Here is an 18,069-nt window from a genome sequence, read left to right as displayed (position 1 = left end):
AGACTTTAATTGTTAAAGTATATTTCCAGAGTGAAGGAATATGTGAAGGTGTGATTTTTTTTTTTCTGCCTGATAAAATGAATGTGTAAAACAAGTAATGACTCATCAGCTATAATTACCTAGCAAAAAATGTTAGTAAGGGGAGAAAAAAGCTTGTTAGGTTAACAGCGATTTCCTTCTGGAAACTACTTTGAAGTATATGAATAACACTCAAGATTTTAATCTGCTTTCTAGTTCTTGTTTTCTCTCAATTTCTTGTCATTTCTTGCTTAATTTATTTGTATAATATGGGGACAAAAAGCTTTCAGAAATACTCTGGACAGTAAGTGTACTGCAGAGGTACCCCGGTAATCTAATGAACAATAGAAACATAGAATTCTTCTATTTGAGATAGTCCTGGAATTTTTTTTTTTTTAGGATTTCAGTAACTATATATGTTGAGATGACATATTGTAAATCAATGTATTATTTCCTTTAAATACATTACGTACATAGGTTCATAGGTACATTAGGTTGGAAAGGATCTACAAGATCATCTAGTTTAACCATCCTCCTATCACCATCCCTACCCACTGAACTACTAAATCACATCCCTTAGCACCTCATCTAAACGCTTATCTTCCTATTCTTAGGCCTGTAAAATGTTTAGGTGTGCTGATTAAAGAGTGAATGAACGTATTTATCTTCCTTTAATGTAAATTTAACGTCAATTAGATGAAAAAATGACCTGATATTTCTAAGGGGATGCTACAGAGACTATTTTAGTTAATGAGCTTGTAAAAAGTCTGCACTATAGGACTGATGCTTATTACCATATTAGAATAAAACCAGAAAGGCCTATATAAATATATATATGTAGACTTACAGAATCACCAAGATTGAAGACCTCCAAGATCATCCATTTGAGCCATCCATCTTCCCACTAGTGTTTCACCACTAGACAGTGTCCCTTAGTACAACATCTAAACATTTCTTGAACACGGTGACCTTCCTGTTCCAGCATGTAACTGCTCTTTTGGAGAAAAGGTTGTATCTGAGCTCCCGTGACACAACTTGAGCCCATTCCATCTATTACTAGTTAGGCGGGAGAGGAAGCTGACCCCTACCTTGCCATAACCTCCTTTCAGGTAGTTATAGAGAGTGATAAGATCTCCAGGCTAAACAATCCCTGTTCTCTCAGCCACTTGTCTTAAGACTTGTGCGCCAGGCCCCTTACCAGTTTTGTTGCCCTTATGAACTGAAGTCATGTGAAGTGGATCAAATACTGACCAGGAATGATGTAGCTAAGGCCATGTACTTCTGCATTTATGTATTTTTCCTTTTTTTCTCCTTGATTACATGCTGTGAAGCATTGAGATTAAGTTATATCTTTCTGTGTTTCAACTTGATTTTTCCTCCTTCCCCCACAATAGATAGCAGTTTCCTAAAACAGCACTTTTAAACCCTTCTTAAAGGAGAAAACGTGTGTAAGATCAGAAAATACATATCCTAAATTAATAATGAACTGTCATAACTGTGCACTACAGACGTAGGGCTGTAGTGATCGCCGCTATGATTTATTGAACAGAACAAGAGTAATGTTTCTTTAAAAACTGTAACATCTGGATAGATAGTGAAGGTGACAGAATATACAAAATCTTGAACATGAGATGTTGCAAGCTTCATGGTAGTTCTGCAGTTTTGGATTTGAGGAAAAAGCTGTTTTGGTTAGGTCCAGAACTGGAGCAAATGAGGTAGAAAGGAACAGAAATAATAGGTTGACAAGTACACAGAAGGGGAAAAGATTAGAGCGCACTGTTAATTAATGCATGGGAGACAATGTTTAAAAAGAAATAACTTGCAGAAAGCTTTCCTGACTTATGTTTATTTGACTAATTGCTTTCATCTGTAGTTATTAAATTTCTTCTCACTCATTTTGATCTTTGACTCATCCAAGTCACTCTTTGTTTTCCAAAGCACAAAATTGGAAAGAAAAGGCAGTAGCTAACTGGTGTAATTCAGATATGTCTTTCTGTCTTGGATAATTGCAAGTGTGAGATTTGAAGATAATCTGAAAAAAACCTAGGCTGGAATTATTAATTATCCGTGCGTCTATTGATGAGAGTTTTATTTATTTCTTCTTAAGGTTTTAATTTTTTGTGCCTCTTTTATTACACAGGTTATCTGGATTTCAGCTTCCATCATCTATTGTGAGCACAGGTTCTATCCTCACCCTCTGCTTCACCACGGACTTTGCTGTCAGTGCTCAAGGTTTCAAAGCTATCTATGAAGGTAAAAATTATTTTCTTATCTGGTCTGTATTTTACTTGGAATACATTTTTGATGCTGAAGCGTTTCCATTTTCACTGCTTAGGGTTCGAATAATCATTGACAGCCATAACCTCTTTTTCTGGCATATTTATGTTACTACATAATGGACGAAGTCTTGATTTTGACATTTAATTCAAACTAATACTTTAATTTCAGATGGGATTTTTTGATCAAATTTGTCAGGTTTCTAAAGGATTAGGAAATGCTTATATTTAAATGGTTTCTTGTTATTTCCTGAATTTCTTTTGACAATTTATTTAGGCAGTGCTTGACTAGAAGGGTTTAATGATAAAAAATAAAAGATGGATGTTAACTGGTCCAGAAAATCAATTGGTAATCTTCTAGTGGGGAAAAATTGTATATGTATGTATATTCTATATAATTTTTTTAACCTTTATTCTTAATAAACAAAGCAATTCAAAGCCAGTTCTATGGAAGATATTACAGTGATGATTGCACAGTTCTGAGAGATAAAAATAACTCAAAGCATTTAATGTATTCTAGTGTCTACCAAGAGTTAAGCTCAAACTATTCTGGATCAATTTTTCTAGTGTGGTGACTTGTACAGAGGGTTTTGAGGTCTGCAAACTGTTTAGGAAAATTAGAAGTTACATTGGTATTAAGTCAGTTGCTTATGCTTACCCTCATGGACAGTTTGAGTGTAACTCAAACTCAGCATTTAAACTGTTGTGTTAATGTTAGCTTGGTTGTTTGTGCTTAATTTTCTGTATTTTTTTTCCAGATGGGGATGGGTTGCTCATCAGTTTGTTTTTTCCCTGGTAGCTATTTCCCCTTTTGCTTTGTCCTCTATAGCTTTGCCAGCTGAATAGCAAGTGTCTTCATCTTTTTTGTTGTTGTTGTTTTAAACTTGGATGACAGCTGTGAGAAAAGGCTGGGAAAGTTTAATATTTTTCAAGTTTTATGATGTCCAGTGTCTCAATTTGCCTAATAAACGCCAGCAACTGTTACCTCATTCTGAAGTTGCTTTCTACATACGTGTGTCTTTCCCTTCTAGCAGTTGTGTTTGGTAGTGTACTTCGTCCTTTTATGCAAGCTAAGCAATTGTTTTTTTTTCATATGGAAAAAGACAGTGAGGAATGCTAAAGGATGTCTCTTGACTGTCATCTTCAGAACACATGCACAGAGCCACAGGCTGTAATATAATGACACTTCCTGCTGGCCTACTTTCTTGTGAAAACTGCAGCAGGAAGATCTGTAATTAGCAGGGACACATAGCACCGCTCTCTGGTTAAACAACATTGCCCCCTTTGAGATTTAATGCTGAAAATCTGGTGCTGTCCATGAGCTATTAATTGGCTTCAAAATATGACAACCAACTCCCAAAATATGGAGGACGTCATTCAAAAGAATGTGTTGTAGTTTATGGACAAGCAGCAGGGGCTGGTGTCTTGGGAAGGATTTGCAATAGCAGGATGTTAGGTGTTCATTTTCTGAAGACTGGGTGTGATTTCTGTATCAAAGTCATAACTGCTGTTAGGGACAATGGTCTCCCTGAAAACATATCATTTCAGAATTCTTATAACTCTGCCTATTTTTATTTTATTTGCTACTCTGTCATATGTAATTTTAAATGTAGGTAGGTGATCAGCCTCTCTGAGACAGCTGAATACAATCCAGATGTTAACAGTCACTGCAGTTCATAATAGCCACTCTGCTGGCTACCTATCCCTAAGCTAGTTTGCTTTCAGTAGAAGTATTTAGTTGTCCCTGGTTGTAGCCTGCTCTTTATTCTTCTCTGGAGTAAATGAATTACTGCTCAATTGGAAGCATTGGGAGGATTGAAGTGCTACTGATTGCTTCTATTTAAGGCTTTGGGACACTGTGGTTGTAACAATTTGACAAATGCAGTTTTAAATATCTTAATTGGAGGGAGGCTTTAACAGCACATCAGCTGCTAGGAACAACATGTTTAAAAAAAAAAGAAAAAATATATAATGGTACCTAAGGGAATAATTTTGTAACAAATTTTTGTATGGAAGGTAGGAAAGTCTACAAGATTCAAAAGTAATTATTGGAATAGGGAGAGGCCTTTGTGACAATGTAAAAGCAGGCAAAGGAGACCTCCTGGAGTTGTACCACTTGTCTTACAGTAGGGGATGAAGCAGGTCTGAAAAATTCAAACTGGAATTAATTTGCATAAACTTCCTATGTTCTGTGAGTCTGCAAAAGTGATGCTTTTAACTCTTGATAGATCACTCTTTCATAGGCATAGAAAAACTTCATCTTACTTGGATTGCTACCTTCATACAATTTAAAAATATATCTGACAAGTATCTTCAAAGTTGGCTGTGCTGATGAGAGTCAGTTCTTAAATGTAGTCACATTGGGTGGCTTGTCAACAGTCCTTCCTAACAGTCAGACACTGGGCTGTATTCTCTGCTATGCTGAGCTTATGCTTTTCAGAGCAGAGGGGATGCTGTTGGGAGGCTTCTCCCTTACTATCTGGAGGATGCTCTTTTGAACTTGCACCCTGGTGGCTGAGCTTGGGGCACTGTACCAGGAAAGAGTACATCAACCACCCCTCGACAGCCTCTGGGGAAATTCCACACCAGCACCTGCTGCAGAGAGAGAGCACTGCATGCTGTTACCTGAACTGAGATTCAATTTTATGTGTTCTAGTGAATATCCTCTTGTTCCTGTGCAGAAATGAAATACTTGAAATGCTACGAGTCCTTTGTGTTTTCGCAATATGTAAAAGCAATGAAGCTAGTGAAATCACATACTAGTATTCTGAGCACTTCAATGTTATTTGAACCTATCTGACTCTGCCTGCTGTCATCCATATGCCACATGAATATTTATACTTAATGAAACCTGATTTTGCAGCAGTACTCCAGCAAGAGCCATCTACTAGTGTTAACAAGACACTGATGTAGCTAGGCAGTTGCCTGGATCTTAGACTGGAATGTAGGCTTCTTTACTGTATAATTACTTCATCAAATTAATAGATCTGCTTATGAGAGGCTACTATTTTTAGCTGTAACATTGATAATACTGCAGTCTTCCTCAGTGAGTCGCATCAGCACTCCAAACTTTTGCTGCCGATGGATGCTTGAATTATTCTTCTGGCAATTTTCATCCATGGGAACTTGAAACATCACCATAAAAATATCAATAAATTTCAGAAGTAGTAAGTTCAGTTCAACTTATTTAATTGGCTAAACAATTTATTGACTGTTATTGTCACCTATGGGTAGTAATTAAATCTAATACTAAAGGTTTGGGATTTGGGAATTGAATTCTGTTTCTGTAATGTGTTTTTTATTGACAATGCCTTCCACTGTAAGAACATTATGTTTACCCCTTAGTGGGGAATGGGGAAAACAATAATATACTTGCAACTAGTGCAATTTAGTTTAATCCCCTGTAAAAATAAATTTATTTCCTGTTTCTTGAATGGAAATTTTTTTTAAGATGCCTTGACTACAGTAAATTTCAGCACTCTGGCATTGTAACTTATTCAAAAGTATTCCTCTCATAAAGAACATTTGCATATGGTTGGAAATACAACACCAAAAAAATCTTCTGTTAAATGAGGGCAATATCTGAAATGTGTTGCACATGCATGCTTTAAATAATGCATGGTAAAATAGTTGTATGATCTTCCTTATACTGAAGTGTTTTCTGCCTTGTTTGTTCAGGGAACGCAGCTGTTAAGAACACAATTCTTTTTTTTCTACAAAATCAAGTAGAAAAACTTAATTCCTGGTATGTTGTTAGTCCTGTTCCAATAGCTCTATGTGCTGGGGCCCGTAGACCTGGACACAGTACTCCATATGGGACCTCATGAGAGTAGAGCAGAGGGGAACACTTGCCTCAGTCTCCCTGCTGGACATCCTACTTGATGCAGCCTAGAATACCAGTGACCTTCCAGGCTACACTGCCTTCTGCCTCTGTACACTAGATTGCCCTTAGTGACTGTTAGATCATTTGAGGCTATCTTGACTTTTGCTGTTGTTGCTGCTGTTTTTTTTTTTTTAAATACATTTTCTAATGTAGAATTTGCAGTCAGTGTTCGAGTCTGGTACATCTGGTTTGTTTAATGTGTGCTAGTACCTTTCCTTTGACCTCTGTTCTACAGTAGCAGGTTTTCTTTGCCCAAGAGGGAACTCTTTTCCCTCCACACTACCTGCCCTTAGGGTATATTGCCCTTTTTCTTTTGGTCTTTGAATTCTCAAGCTTTCTGCTCACGCACAGCATTAACACTTATACTGGCAGTCACCTCTTCCTGCCTTATGTATCTTCCCTGAAGCTTCTTCTGAAATTCTTTTCAGCATCAACAGTAGAATGTGGTGATGCACTTCCACAGTGTGAAATCTTTGAGGACTTTTTTCCTCGTTTCTTCTTCTCTCTATATGTCTGTCACTTGGTGTGGCATTTTTATTAATTATTTTGAGTGAATAGACTACTTTTTAAAATTCATTGCAAGGTTTCCTCAACCAAGCTGGAGACAATTACCTCTTGTAATGACACTGTGAGTTAAGAGTTTTCTTGAGACTGTGGTTTCCCAGTCAACAAGGATGCAGTCAAGATAACAGGCCTCAGGGCTTAAGCTAACGTTCTTTCTTCACTCAGCCTCTCCAGCAGGAGTCTTGGTTGGCTTGTTTGCTTTTCCCCACCTACCCAAATTTCTTTAGAGTCCTTTTATGAGGGTGTAAATCCTTTGCAGGGTTGATATATAACAGGTTTTTCCTTCTTAACTGTCTATGAGTCTAACTGTGCTAATGGCTATAGAGTTTTTGAAGCAAACTATCTTGTGTTGGTAAAAGCAGTCACTATTCCCTGGAGATGATCGTGTTCAGAATGTGCTCTGTTATAATGCCTCAATAACACCACTCAAATATCTAGTACACAGAGTGGAAAGTTAATTTGAGACAACAAACTTTTATACAATTTAGATGTGTAACCATCTCCTTTAGCTCAAAGATTAAGTAATAACAGTTGAAAATCTGAGACTACTAAACTCTCTTTCTCATAGATAGTGTGTTATCTGTAAGTATTCCCTGCTGTGATATTCAGAGAAATGCACAGTTTAAATTTAGGTCTTAGTTTAATCTTTTTAAAGGGTAAAGGCACAAACTAATTTTTTGTTTAAGTAGCATTTGTTGAGTAGTGAAAACAAGAATACTATTTTAGAAGTTTTTGTTTTCTTGTGAATGTGTTCTTTGCAGATATACAGCTTGTACTGTAGTTTAACCATTGTTTGTCCACAACATCTATTAGTAGGCTAATGTATTTGCTTGTCTATTTTTAGTTGTGTGTCTTGCTTACTCTTGTTGTGGTTTTCTTCTCAAACTGAAATCTGTGTAAAAGCATTGGAACTGCTTGTGTTTTTGTTATGAACAAGTAAACTGAAAGTTTTAAATAATGAAGTACTGTTCGAATTGGTTTCTGTTTAAGGTGGAATTTATAGTTCCATCTCTTTGGAGCGTAAGCTGTTGTTTTCTCTGAATGTATTTAACTACAAGTTAACTACAAGGGGAAAAAGAAACAGAAGTTTTTCCCATTTGCAAACTTAAGAATAAGTTGTTGTTTTTTATTTATTTTTTTTTGGGGGGGGGAAGAATACGCTCTGATTTGCTGTTAATGATGTCATACCGGAAGGAATCCTAGGACAGATAAAAATAAAATGGTTGCTTCTTGGATCAAAATATGGCATTATGTGTCTTAGCAGAATCTCTGGGCAGAAAAGTCTTTGTTCTCTGGAACTCCTCATAGCTAATCTAGATTGCTTTACTTATCAAAAGAGTTCACTTCTACTGTAACAGCTGCATTGCGAATGTATATCTGTATTCAGAGAACAAAAAGTAAATACAGGATTTTGAGAAGAGACAGGTAAGAAAAAGTCTGCTTGTATTTCAGATCTACTCATACTCTTCAAAATACCTGTGCATTAGTCTAAAAATACTTGAAATAATGCATTTGAGTGACTGAAACTGGTATGTAGAGGCGGGTGCTTGTCTGTTCTTTCCCATCTCACCTGAATCAATATGTTTTATGGAGAAGAAATAATTGTATTTGAAACAACTGTATTCCATACTTTCCTTGTTTATGAAGTTTCAGAGTATAAGTTCCACTGTTAGTGGAAGAAGTGGGAATTCCTTTTCCTTGTTTAAAAAAAAAAAAAAAAAGACAATTTTCTTGCGGCAGTAGTTGAAGAACCAGAAGTCAAAAATCTGGAATGTTATTCCCTGGACTGCTAAGGGCAGAGACTTCAGAACTTAAAGTTCGAGGAAATTCTTTTCTAGAAATAAGTGTGTAATGAAACTTTATATTGTTGAATAAGTCCTACTTAAATTGGCAGAAAATTAAGTGAAATTCTGTAGAACTTGCTATCAACCAATGTTTTTTTTTATACAAAGAAAAGAATTCCGTTAAGAGGCTTGCCTGCTATGTTATTCCACTGTTAAGCTATGTCAGCTGTGTTCTGCTTTCCAGCTTGAGTAGCTCAATCTCTAATGTGAAGACAGCCTTTGTGTTGCTATTAGCTGTTGAAAGGGGATTATATGATTTAAGATGTTTTTGGAACTGTGTTTTTGACTGCCTCTGATTCTGGAAGAAGGGATTATTTTGTGCCTTCTAGTGACTTATTGATCCTTATGGAAATTAATGTTAGTTGGTTCTTTGACAAAGGGCAGTAACAAACTTGGTGTTGATGGTAATTATTTAGTGGGGTTGTAAGCATCTCTCCATGAAACTTTTTTTCCAATTTGGAATCACAAACCCAATAGGAAAATGATTCCAAAAAGAACAGTGGGCTTAATAGAGCAACTGTTCACTGAGAAATATAGTCAAAACTCTCATAATTCTGCAATAGTGTTGGATTTTAGTTTTTTAAATTCAGCCATATAAGTAATGTATGGAATGCATATTTTCTCAAAGTACTTTTCTAAAACAAGTCATGCATCATGACTCAACATAATTGGTGTTCTTGATCCATTTTAAAGCCAACTAGGATTTGGGGGAGTAATTTTTCATGTTCATAGCCTTATAATTTCACTGGAGATGATTTCAGTTAAGCAGCCTGTATCTCAGTCCGATCTTCAGCTCAGATTTATTGTAAACAGTGACTTCTACCAAATACCAAGATGTGAATATCAAGAAAGGGTGACTGTTACATAAAGAGCCTATATTCTGTTCTAATTTAATTTTTCCTAAAATTTTAGTCCTGGGCATGATGCCTTTTTCTCTTTACATATTTTAGTCTCCATGATAGTATTCCTAGAGTCTGGTGAGAACTGACAAGTTAATAGGAGTCATTCATTGATGTATTTATCCCCCAGTCTCTGAGTTAAAAGTCATACTTTATTTTCTAATTATTAGACATTCCATAGACTGTACTCATTTTCACAATGATCTACATTAATATGAAAGGTCCCCAGTGAAATACGACTGACACCTAGTTTTTCCTGATGAATCTGAAGTTTAATGCTCTTGCTCACTTGATTTCTGGTTTATTTGTAGAGATTGTTGTTTGTTTCTTTGGTAGAAAGTAGGGAAAGTTGGGATTTTCTCTCTCAAAAACTGTATTTTCAGACATAGTTAACTGATTTCTAGTAAGTAGTACAGCCTCTTTTTGCAGTTATTTTTTCTTCATTAAAGAAACCTTTAAAAGCTTTTAATTGTAGGTGCAATTTCTGACTTAAAGTCTCTGCATGCTATAACAGTTACTTTTGTTGGCCACTTTGTACTTATTTACTTATATACAGCCCTACTTGATCCACGTGGCAAATATGGCTTATGTCTTTTGTGTCTTTTGTTGTTTAGAAAAAAAAACATCTGTTTCATCTGGAACCAATGTCTGAACATTTTTATTCCTTTTAAACTGATAGTGTTTAGACAGTTAAGGGTGGAATCATTATTTTGGAATAAAACCTATGGGTTAGGAGGCCAGAAAATAAAATATTGGCTTTGTTACCATACTGAAGCAAGCAACCATTATCCTGATTAATTAAATGTGGCATAATCTATTACTGTAGATAGATAGTCATAATAATACAGCTATACACCTTGCCTTTCATCTTCTGTTGTATAGCTTTAAACCATTAATAATTGTACTTTAAATTACTTTATTTATATCCTTCTCATATATTGCAGGCTGCATTTGCATAACCTTTCATGTTTTCCTTTTGTAATTGGAATAATAAGGCATATGTCTAGAACTTTGCAACAAAATACACTTAAAACAAGCATGTCTGAATTTTGACTAAAGCACTGATCTTTATAATGTAATGAATAATGAAGCTGGTATGCCACGTACCTCTTAATTGTGAAGGAAAGGACTAGATTAGCTTTAGTATACTTAGAATAATCACTACATTTTGTCTGGTATTTAAGAATTGTTAAAACCATCACATAATCTTCACCTTGTGTATGTTGGAAGCCAGAGCTATAATGCAATATTACTGGACCACCATGTATATTGTCTGTCTAAATATAAATTAGTTATTCACCCAAATAATATCATTAATTTTGTTCAGTATACTTAATTGCTATAAACAGGTTTGCTAAATTGCCCTGAGTAGTTGTTACTGTGTATTTTCTATTGTCATCCTTTCACACCAACTTAAAACACTCTGAAATCTTTCATGCTGTATATATTGAAAGACTTCCTGACAACTATATTTCATTATTCATGCATGATAGACTTCTAAGAGATCTTGCCTTAAGGTTCTTCGAAGCTGGCTTATTGGATTGACCTGAAAACTGACATAAGAGGCATAGAAGGCTACACAGTCTTCTTGACTTTTAGGTCTCTGGTTTTCTTATGCTTGTTTAACAAGACAAGATGCATCTGCGTGGTGTCAGTAGATTATAAAGGCAAAATCATAAGAATGTTAAAACAGCAGGTTTGGATATACTGAATCTTGTGTGTACAGTGGTGTGTGTAAAACCAAGCGATACTATTTGCCATAATTCATCTTAAATATCTAATCATTATTAGTCCAGATCAAGCTTTAAAGAAAAGGAAAATATAAACAAGAATGACAGTGCAGTTAAAAAATGCTGTGCACACACATTACGTAGGTTCTGCCTCATTTTTTTAATGCTATGTTCACACTCTCTGCTCCTCTGGTTCCAGTAGATGATAGTTTCTTCTTCCTCACTTTAGGATACAGTTGAAGTCATTTTTTTATGCTTGCAAAATTATATACTTAAATGCTCTACATTTCCATGCTGCATTTCCTTATATAGCGCCTCCTTTGTATGTTGGATACTGCTTCTTTGTTCTCTGTGATACTCCTAAAACCAATTTTGTCGGGGTCTGTTTTTCGTTTACCACTTAATAGTTGTTTGTACCTGTGGAGTTTCCAGTGCCAAGCCTTTTCTTCATCTCTGCATATACTTCCCAACACTGCCTTCTGCATCTCCACTTCTCAAAACCTTTGCTGCCAAACCAGGCCTTTAATTTCCCTTGAACTATAATTGTGTTCATTTTGCACAGAATAATTGTTTGATGCAGCTATCCATACAAAACTATGGTTGTACTGTGATGGGGGAGACAGGGTGGGAGGGAAAGTAAAAACAAATTAGCCTTAGACATCCAGTCAATTAAAGAAATTACTGTCACAGCTAAACCAAATTAAATAATGCTGCAGGCAAGTTGGGAGAAGTTTAGAGAGGGCAAGACTGACTACAGTAACCCTCTGTCTTGATTACAAACCAGTTCACACAGATTTATTGTTATAAAACATTGCACGCATAAATCAGCTTCTTCCCCTAATAGAGGTTCAGTTTACAAAGTTTTTGTAATTTAATTCAAAGCTTCCATTATAATTTGAATGCTAAGATTAAGTTCAGTGTTTTGCCAGGCAGCTGAGTGGACTTTGCCTAAATCCCTGCCTTCCTGGTAGTCAGTTACAGAGCTAGTCATTAGCTGTAATCAGTAACTACCTTCAGAAGGCAATTAACATGAGGTGCCTGTGTTAACATGAGGTGAATCACGTTGAAGCAGAGGTGTCTGTCTGCCTGTGATAACTTTACAATGAAATCTGAGAGGCTAACTTAGTTGCCTTCAAGTTGAGCGTTTTAATCTAAGGTTTGTATTGTGTGTCTTGCTTGACAGAAAGTCAACATTTAAACTGAAAGGAATTTTAGTAGAACAACATGACTCATCTATACGGAAATTGCTTATTTCAAATGCAGTTTAATTAAGAGTGTTGTCTTCTTAGATCATCTTTAATTATTCTACATATTTGTGTTCTTTGAATCTTTAAAATCTTTTATTTTGGAGGCTGGCATGAAGTCATGAGATATTCTAAAAAAGTGTTGCAGTCTCTCCCTCCCACTTCTGTTTTGAGATGAAAAACTGTTTTTGGAATAAGTAGCTTATGAGAAAATGGAGCTTTTCTGCTGTGAAATGTGAGAAACTTGCCTTATTAATTAAAGGTGCAGTCAACTTCAATGTGTCCTGTATGTGCACCTCTCCATGGTCATCAGATAGATATTTGGTCAAGTGTCTTCCTTGACTTTGTTAGATGACTGTCGGCATTAGCAGGCAGGCAATTGAATTGGGTCCTGTGTTCTGTTAAGTGAAGTAAGCTTTTAAACTGACTGGGAATGAGGGAGTTTGTGCTCATCATTTATTCATTCTGAAACAGACCAGATATGTAGAGGTGTTCTTTTTTTTTAATAATAACTTAATTTTTAAAATTTTATCCTGCAGATTTTATTTTAAAATATCAATTGCAAGGAAGCACTGAGAAGCTGCAATCTGGGGGGGAAAAAAATAAGGCAGTGGGTGATTGGACAGCTGTTGTGTGTAGGATACTGAAACTCCATGCTGTCACTTCAGCTCTGCTGTAGGAGTTTAGCAAATGGCAACATTAATGCACAAAACTAAAGTGGAACATATTTCAGTACTGCACATGTGATCAGGCTTCATTCACCTTGGCAAAGAAGCAGTTTTTCCAGCATTATGTTTTTAATTTTTTTTAGCCCTTAAAATTTTCACAGTTGGCCAAATCCTACCCATATGCCATCCTTTCCAAACTTGCAGGATGAAATTTGCATGTGAAATGGACCGTTGTTTTGAAATATTTCTTTAAATTTGAAAGAGGAAAAAAAAAAAAACCAACCGAAAATGTCCTGAAAACTGAGTATGAAGCCTTAGGTATTAACTGAGTTCAATCTAAATGCAGTTGTACAAGTCAGACCCTCTACCTGAATCCTAACTGCAAGTTTTAAATATATTACTTTGCTACATTCGTTGGATGCTCATCAGTAGTAGGCTTTTTATGCTTGTAATGTACCTCTTAAAATAAAACTGAGAAACAAAAACCACAATATTTCTCTGCTATTGTGAGTGTTGCAAAATTAGGTGTCATAACCACTTCTGAAAGAATGACTTTTTGCAGTGTTTAGATCATGCTCCAGAACTTCAAAGTTGTCCAGCAAATTTAGCTGCCTCTCATTTCTTGATTATTTTTAAGATTTAGTTTATTACTAGCATAAAGGCTAAATTGTTTCTTATAAAGATAAGAGCTATAAAGGCATTCATTTTGGATTCTCTATATTATTGTTTGTGAGAGAAGTATAAGTGGGAAGAGAAAATACACTACTTGTAAGCTTTCTAATTCAAGTTCTTCTTCATGGAATTTCACTACCAATTTAGAAATCAGTTACATCTTTATACGTACATCTTTATACGTACATCTTATTCCAGAAAGACTTAACAGCTCTAAATAATGAAGAAATTTATTGGTTTTGTTATTGGAAGCAATGAAATGGATTCTGTTTCCAGCAAGCTCAGACCTTTGAACTTTATATCTTGTAAAATGTTTGCTCAGAAATGAAAAGTGGTGGTGGTATCACAAAACTTAAAACCTACAAATTCATTGAAGTGGAGGGAGTAAATACATGAGGTGCGTTGGTTGTACCTAAAGTAATGCCTCCTATGTATTTTTATGGAATCTATAATAGAGTGTAATAACACTGTTTGATAGAACAAATTATCAACTACAAATTGCTATTTTTCAGCATAGTCTCCACAGCTAATTATGCCAGTGATGAACAAGAACCTGTATTCTGTGCTTTTTAAAATTCTGCAATGATTACATGACCTAGCCTGTTCCTACACCTTCAGGGTTTCCTTCTTGAGGTATGTTCAGCCTTCTGAAGGGAAAAGAGGTCTAAGGTCTGACATCCAGAGGATTCTCCCAACCAACATCCTAAACAATTCAGTCTGCTCTCTTCAAGCCAAAGGCAGCAGTTTTCCTGACCTCTCCTAACTTTACCAGAAAGTGACCACAAAACAGGGAGTTCTCTATTATGTCTAGGACAGCTTCTCACTACATCTCCCACCATTCCTTTTCTGTTTGTAAACAGCTGGTCTAATGGCATGCTTCCCCTGGTAGGCTCTCTTACCAGCTGCATCAGGAAGTTTTCTCCCACACACTCCAGAAACCTCCTAGACTGCTTCCTCTGGGCTGGATTGCATTTCCAGCAAATCTTTGGTAATTTGAAGTCTCCCACCCACAAGAGCAAGGGTTAGCAACTTTATGATTTCTGCCACCTGCCTGTAAAATGCTTCATCTGTCACTTCATTCTGGGTGGGAGGTCTGTAACAGACTCCTAGCAGGATCCTGGACTTATTGGCCTTCTCCCTAATCCTTACTTGTAAGGACTTGACCTTATCATTCCCAACATTGAGCTTTATCATGTCGAAACACTTGCTAATATAGGAAGCCACACCACTGCCTCTCCTTCCTTGCACATTCCTTCTAAGGAGCCCATAGCACTCCATTTGTGTGAGTGATCCCACCTTGTTATTATGATGGTGACTATGTCATAGTTTTCCTGCTGTACAGTGGATACTAGCTTTTCCTGTTTGTTGTTCATGTTGTGTACATTGGTGTAGATATACTTCAGCTGGGCTATTGCTGCCATCCCCAACCCTGGTGTGCTGCCCATAGGCTCATCTCTAGTGAGCCTGGTATTATTTTTTTCCACCTTCAAGCCCAGTTTAAAGCCCTCTCAATGAGCCCTGCCATCTCCTGGGTTAGGATCTTTTTCTATTCTTGAGGCAGGTGGATTCTCATCTATCACCAGCACGCCTGACACTGAGTAAACTGTCCCTATATATTATATTAATATATATTAATATATAATTGATCTATAAAAGAAACACGTAAGCTGTAATTCCTGCAGGGGCACCAGTCTTTTAGGCATATATTGATTGGGTGGGTTCTTCTGTTCCTCTCAGTGTCTTTCCCTACTACTGAAGGGATAGGGGATAGCAACTCCTGAGCTTCCACTCCTTCAGCTAACTTCCCCAGTGCCTTAAAATCCCTTTTGATAGACCTAGGGCTTCTCCCCATGCTGACCTGAGGTACCAGAAGTGGATAGAGTACATCACTGTACATAAATACTTATAGTTATTATTTTAGAGCACCTACTGTTAAGAAGAGTAAGTGAACATAATTTTATCAGAGCAGATAGTAAGGGGAAAATAACTATAGCATGTTAATACAGTGGGATGTTAAAATATATATTTACAAAGCTACATTATCGTAACGTATGCCACATCAATATATTGACATCAGAGTCACATCAAGATCATCGGTGGTTGCTGCATAAACTAATCCAAGTGAAGAAATCAATAAGGGAAGAAGAGACGCACTAGAATATGACATCCGGAAATTTACTTTAAAATATTTTTCCTGTTTAAGTTATTTGAAAGTTTTCAGTCTTTGAAATCCTACACTGTTTAGAGTGGCAATCTCTAATATTAAAATATGAAATGTTTAAATATGGAATATTTAAATATGAAATATAGCAAGAATAAATTTCATAAGCAAAGACTAGGGAGTTTTTTGTCATAAATTTAGACAGTTTCTAGGAGACTGAAATTTACTTTTGTTACTTTGACCCGTGCAATAATGCAAGTCAGTGTGGGCCTGACTGGATAGGTAAGCTGCATAAAACAAGGTTGGAACTCGTTCTCCCTATGTTTATCTTTGTTTAAAATCATTTATGCTTGGTTTTGTTGATATGCAAGTTGCTGTACTACTGAAGTTCTTTTTCTACCATCCTTACATCTAACCTGAGCGTAGTTCAGTTTAATTTTCAGGTGACAAATGACAAATGCTATAGTATACCAGTTCCAGTGAAGTCCTAACTGTTTATACTACAGAATTTTATGTTAAAAAGGGAAAAATGTCTGCAAAGTATTGCCTGCTCCTTGGATACACTAAAAAGAACAAAATGAGTGTGAATGAGAAGTATGAAGAACTGGAGAGAAAAAGAGTTCTCATTTTAGCTGCAGTCTTCATGCATCAGCTTTGTCTGTGTGGTCAGCCTTAACCCACTGGTGAGCAAGAGCAAGGGGCAGTATTCACACAGGTGTAACACAAATATCCTCTCATCTCAACATTCTCTAACATAAATTTTCCAACATTGAATATTGCCAGTTTATGTATGTGGCTAGAAACAGAAGTCTTGTTTTGTATTAAGTTACTGAAGCAGGAAAGCTTCCTTCCAAGGTTAACCTGCAACAAGTCAGTTGTTAACAACGAAGTCTGGTCAAGGTAGAGAGAAGAAATAATGAGGGATGAAAAAAGAAAAGAAAAAGCACTGAAAAAAGAGCAAATTTATCCCTGTGTTCCGGGGGAAAAAAAGATTGTCACTATGTATAACAGCACCATCTGCTGACTATTGCCATAACACTTGCATACTTCTTTTTAAACACAGTGTGTGCATGCATATTCAAAGTACTGATTGTATTCTGCTTGAAGTCCCCCCCCCTTCTCACTGTTGTGTTGCTTGACTATTTGAAGTATTATGAACAGTAATTTTTATTGTTTAGTTTGTAGTTGAAGTCTATAAAATATTCCTTAAGAAGAAAATATTAATACTGTATGTATATATATAAAAGGCTCAGGTTACACCTTTTGAATGCTTTCTCAAGGAGGAAATACTTTCTAAGACATATAACTGGTAAGGTTCTATCATGCTTTAAAAAGTATTGTGAAAGTATTGTCTTCACTGGACAGGGCAAACCACTGAACCTGACGTTTGGTGAGTATTTCTTTAGATTAACAGTATGAATCAGTGGCTTATGGATCTGCAAGAGTAGCCTCTAAGATGCTTCGCTCTGTCATCATCTTCTCATTCTCTATTTATTTGTGCTTTTGTAGTTTGAATCTTGCAAGAATTTTGAAAAAAATTAATGAGTGCCACTAAAGGAGAAAAGGAACCTATTGTTATGTAAAATATATTGGAGTACTCAACTGTAACAAACAAATTTAGATACGTAGGAGATGTTTTCTCTTGCAGCTGAATTATAAGATGATACACCTGAAAAAGGTAGTGGATGTTGTTCCTAATTGGTGCAGGTTCCTTTTCCTCAGGCCACACACTGACTTCCTTCATCCTTTATCTTTTAATTTTGTTAATGGTCACATGTCAAAACTGGGGCCTGTATGCTTATACCACTTCTTATTTTTGACTTATTAATCCTTAGTCGTCTCTGTTCATCCTGATGCCTTCATATATAAGAAAAGTTTGTGTTTATCATCATTAGTACAAATCTGATGGGTACAGGCATCATCCTTGAAAGGGGCCTGATAAGTCGTATTTATCTGTAAAATAGGTCTTTGCATACCTTGAAATTTTATGTAAACCTAATGATTATGATATTATGTAGATATTTTATGGTGACTTCATAGAACTCTATAAATCTTTTTGATGACGCTTGATTTTGAATACATTTAATTTTGACTCACACTGAAAATGTAG

General features: G+C 36.0%; 1 protein-coding gene across 1 annotated transcript in view; it reads left to right on the top strand.

Annotated features, from left to right (window-relative positions):
• CSMD1 (CUB and Sushi multiple domains 1) overlaps positions 1–18,069 on the top strand; it is a 966,006-nt gene that overhangs the window by 314,211 nt on the left and 633,726 nt on the right. Inside the window, exon 3 of the mRNA XM_065730794.1 lies at positions 2,159–2,271. Within this exon, the coding sequence (XP_065586866.1) occupies positions 2,159–2,271 (113 nt within the window). The remainder of the gene's footprint in view (positions 1–2,158; positions 2,272–18,069) is intronic.

This window comes from Cyrtonyx montezumae, unplaced genomic scaffold (assembly GCF_038088225.1).
Source record: "Cyrtonyx montezumae isolate F1298 unplaced genomic scaffold, pur_monq_1.0 scaffold_13, whole genome shotgun sequence".
NCBI classification, from domain to species: Eukaryota; Metazoa; Chordata; class Aves; order Galliformes; family Odontophoridae; genus Cyrtonyx; species Cyrtonyx montezumae.
This window is presented reverse-complemented; position numbering and strand designations above follow the sequence as displayed.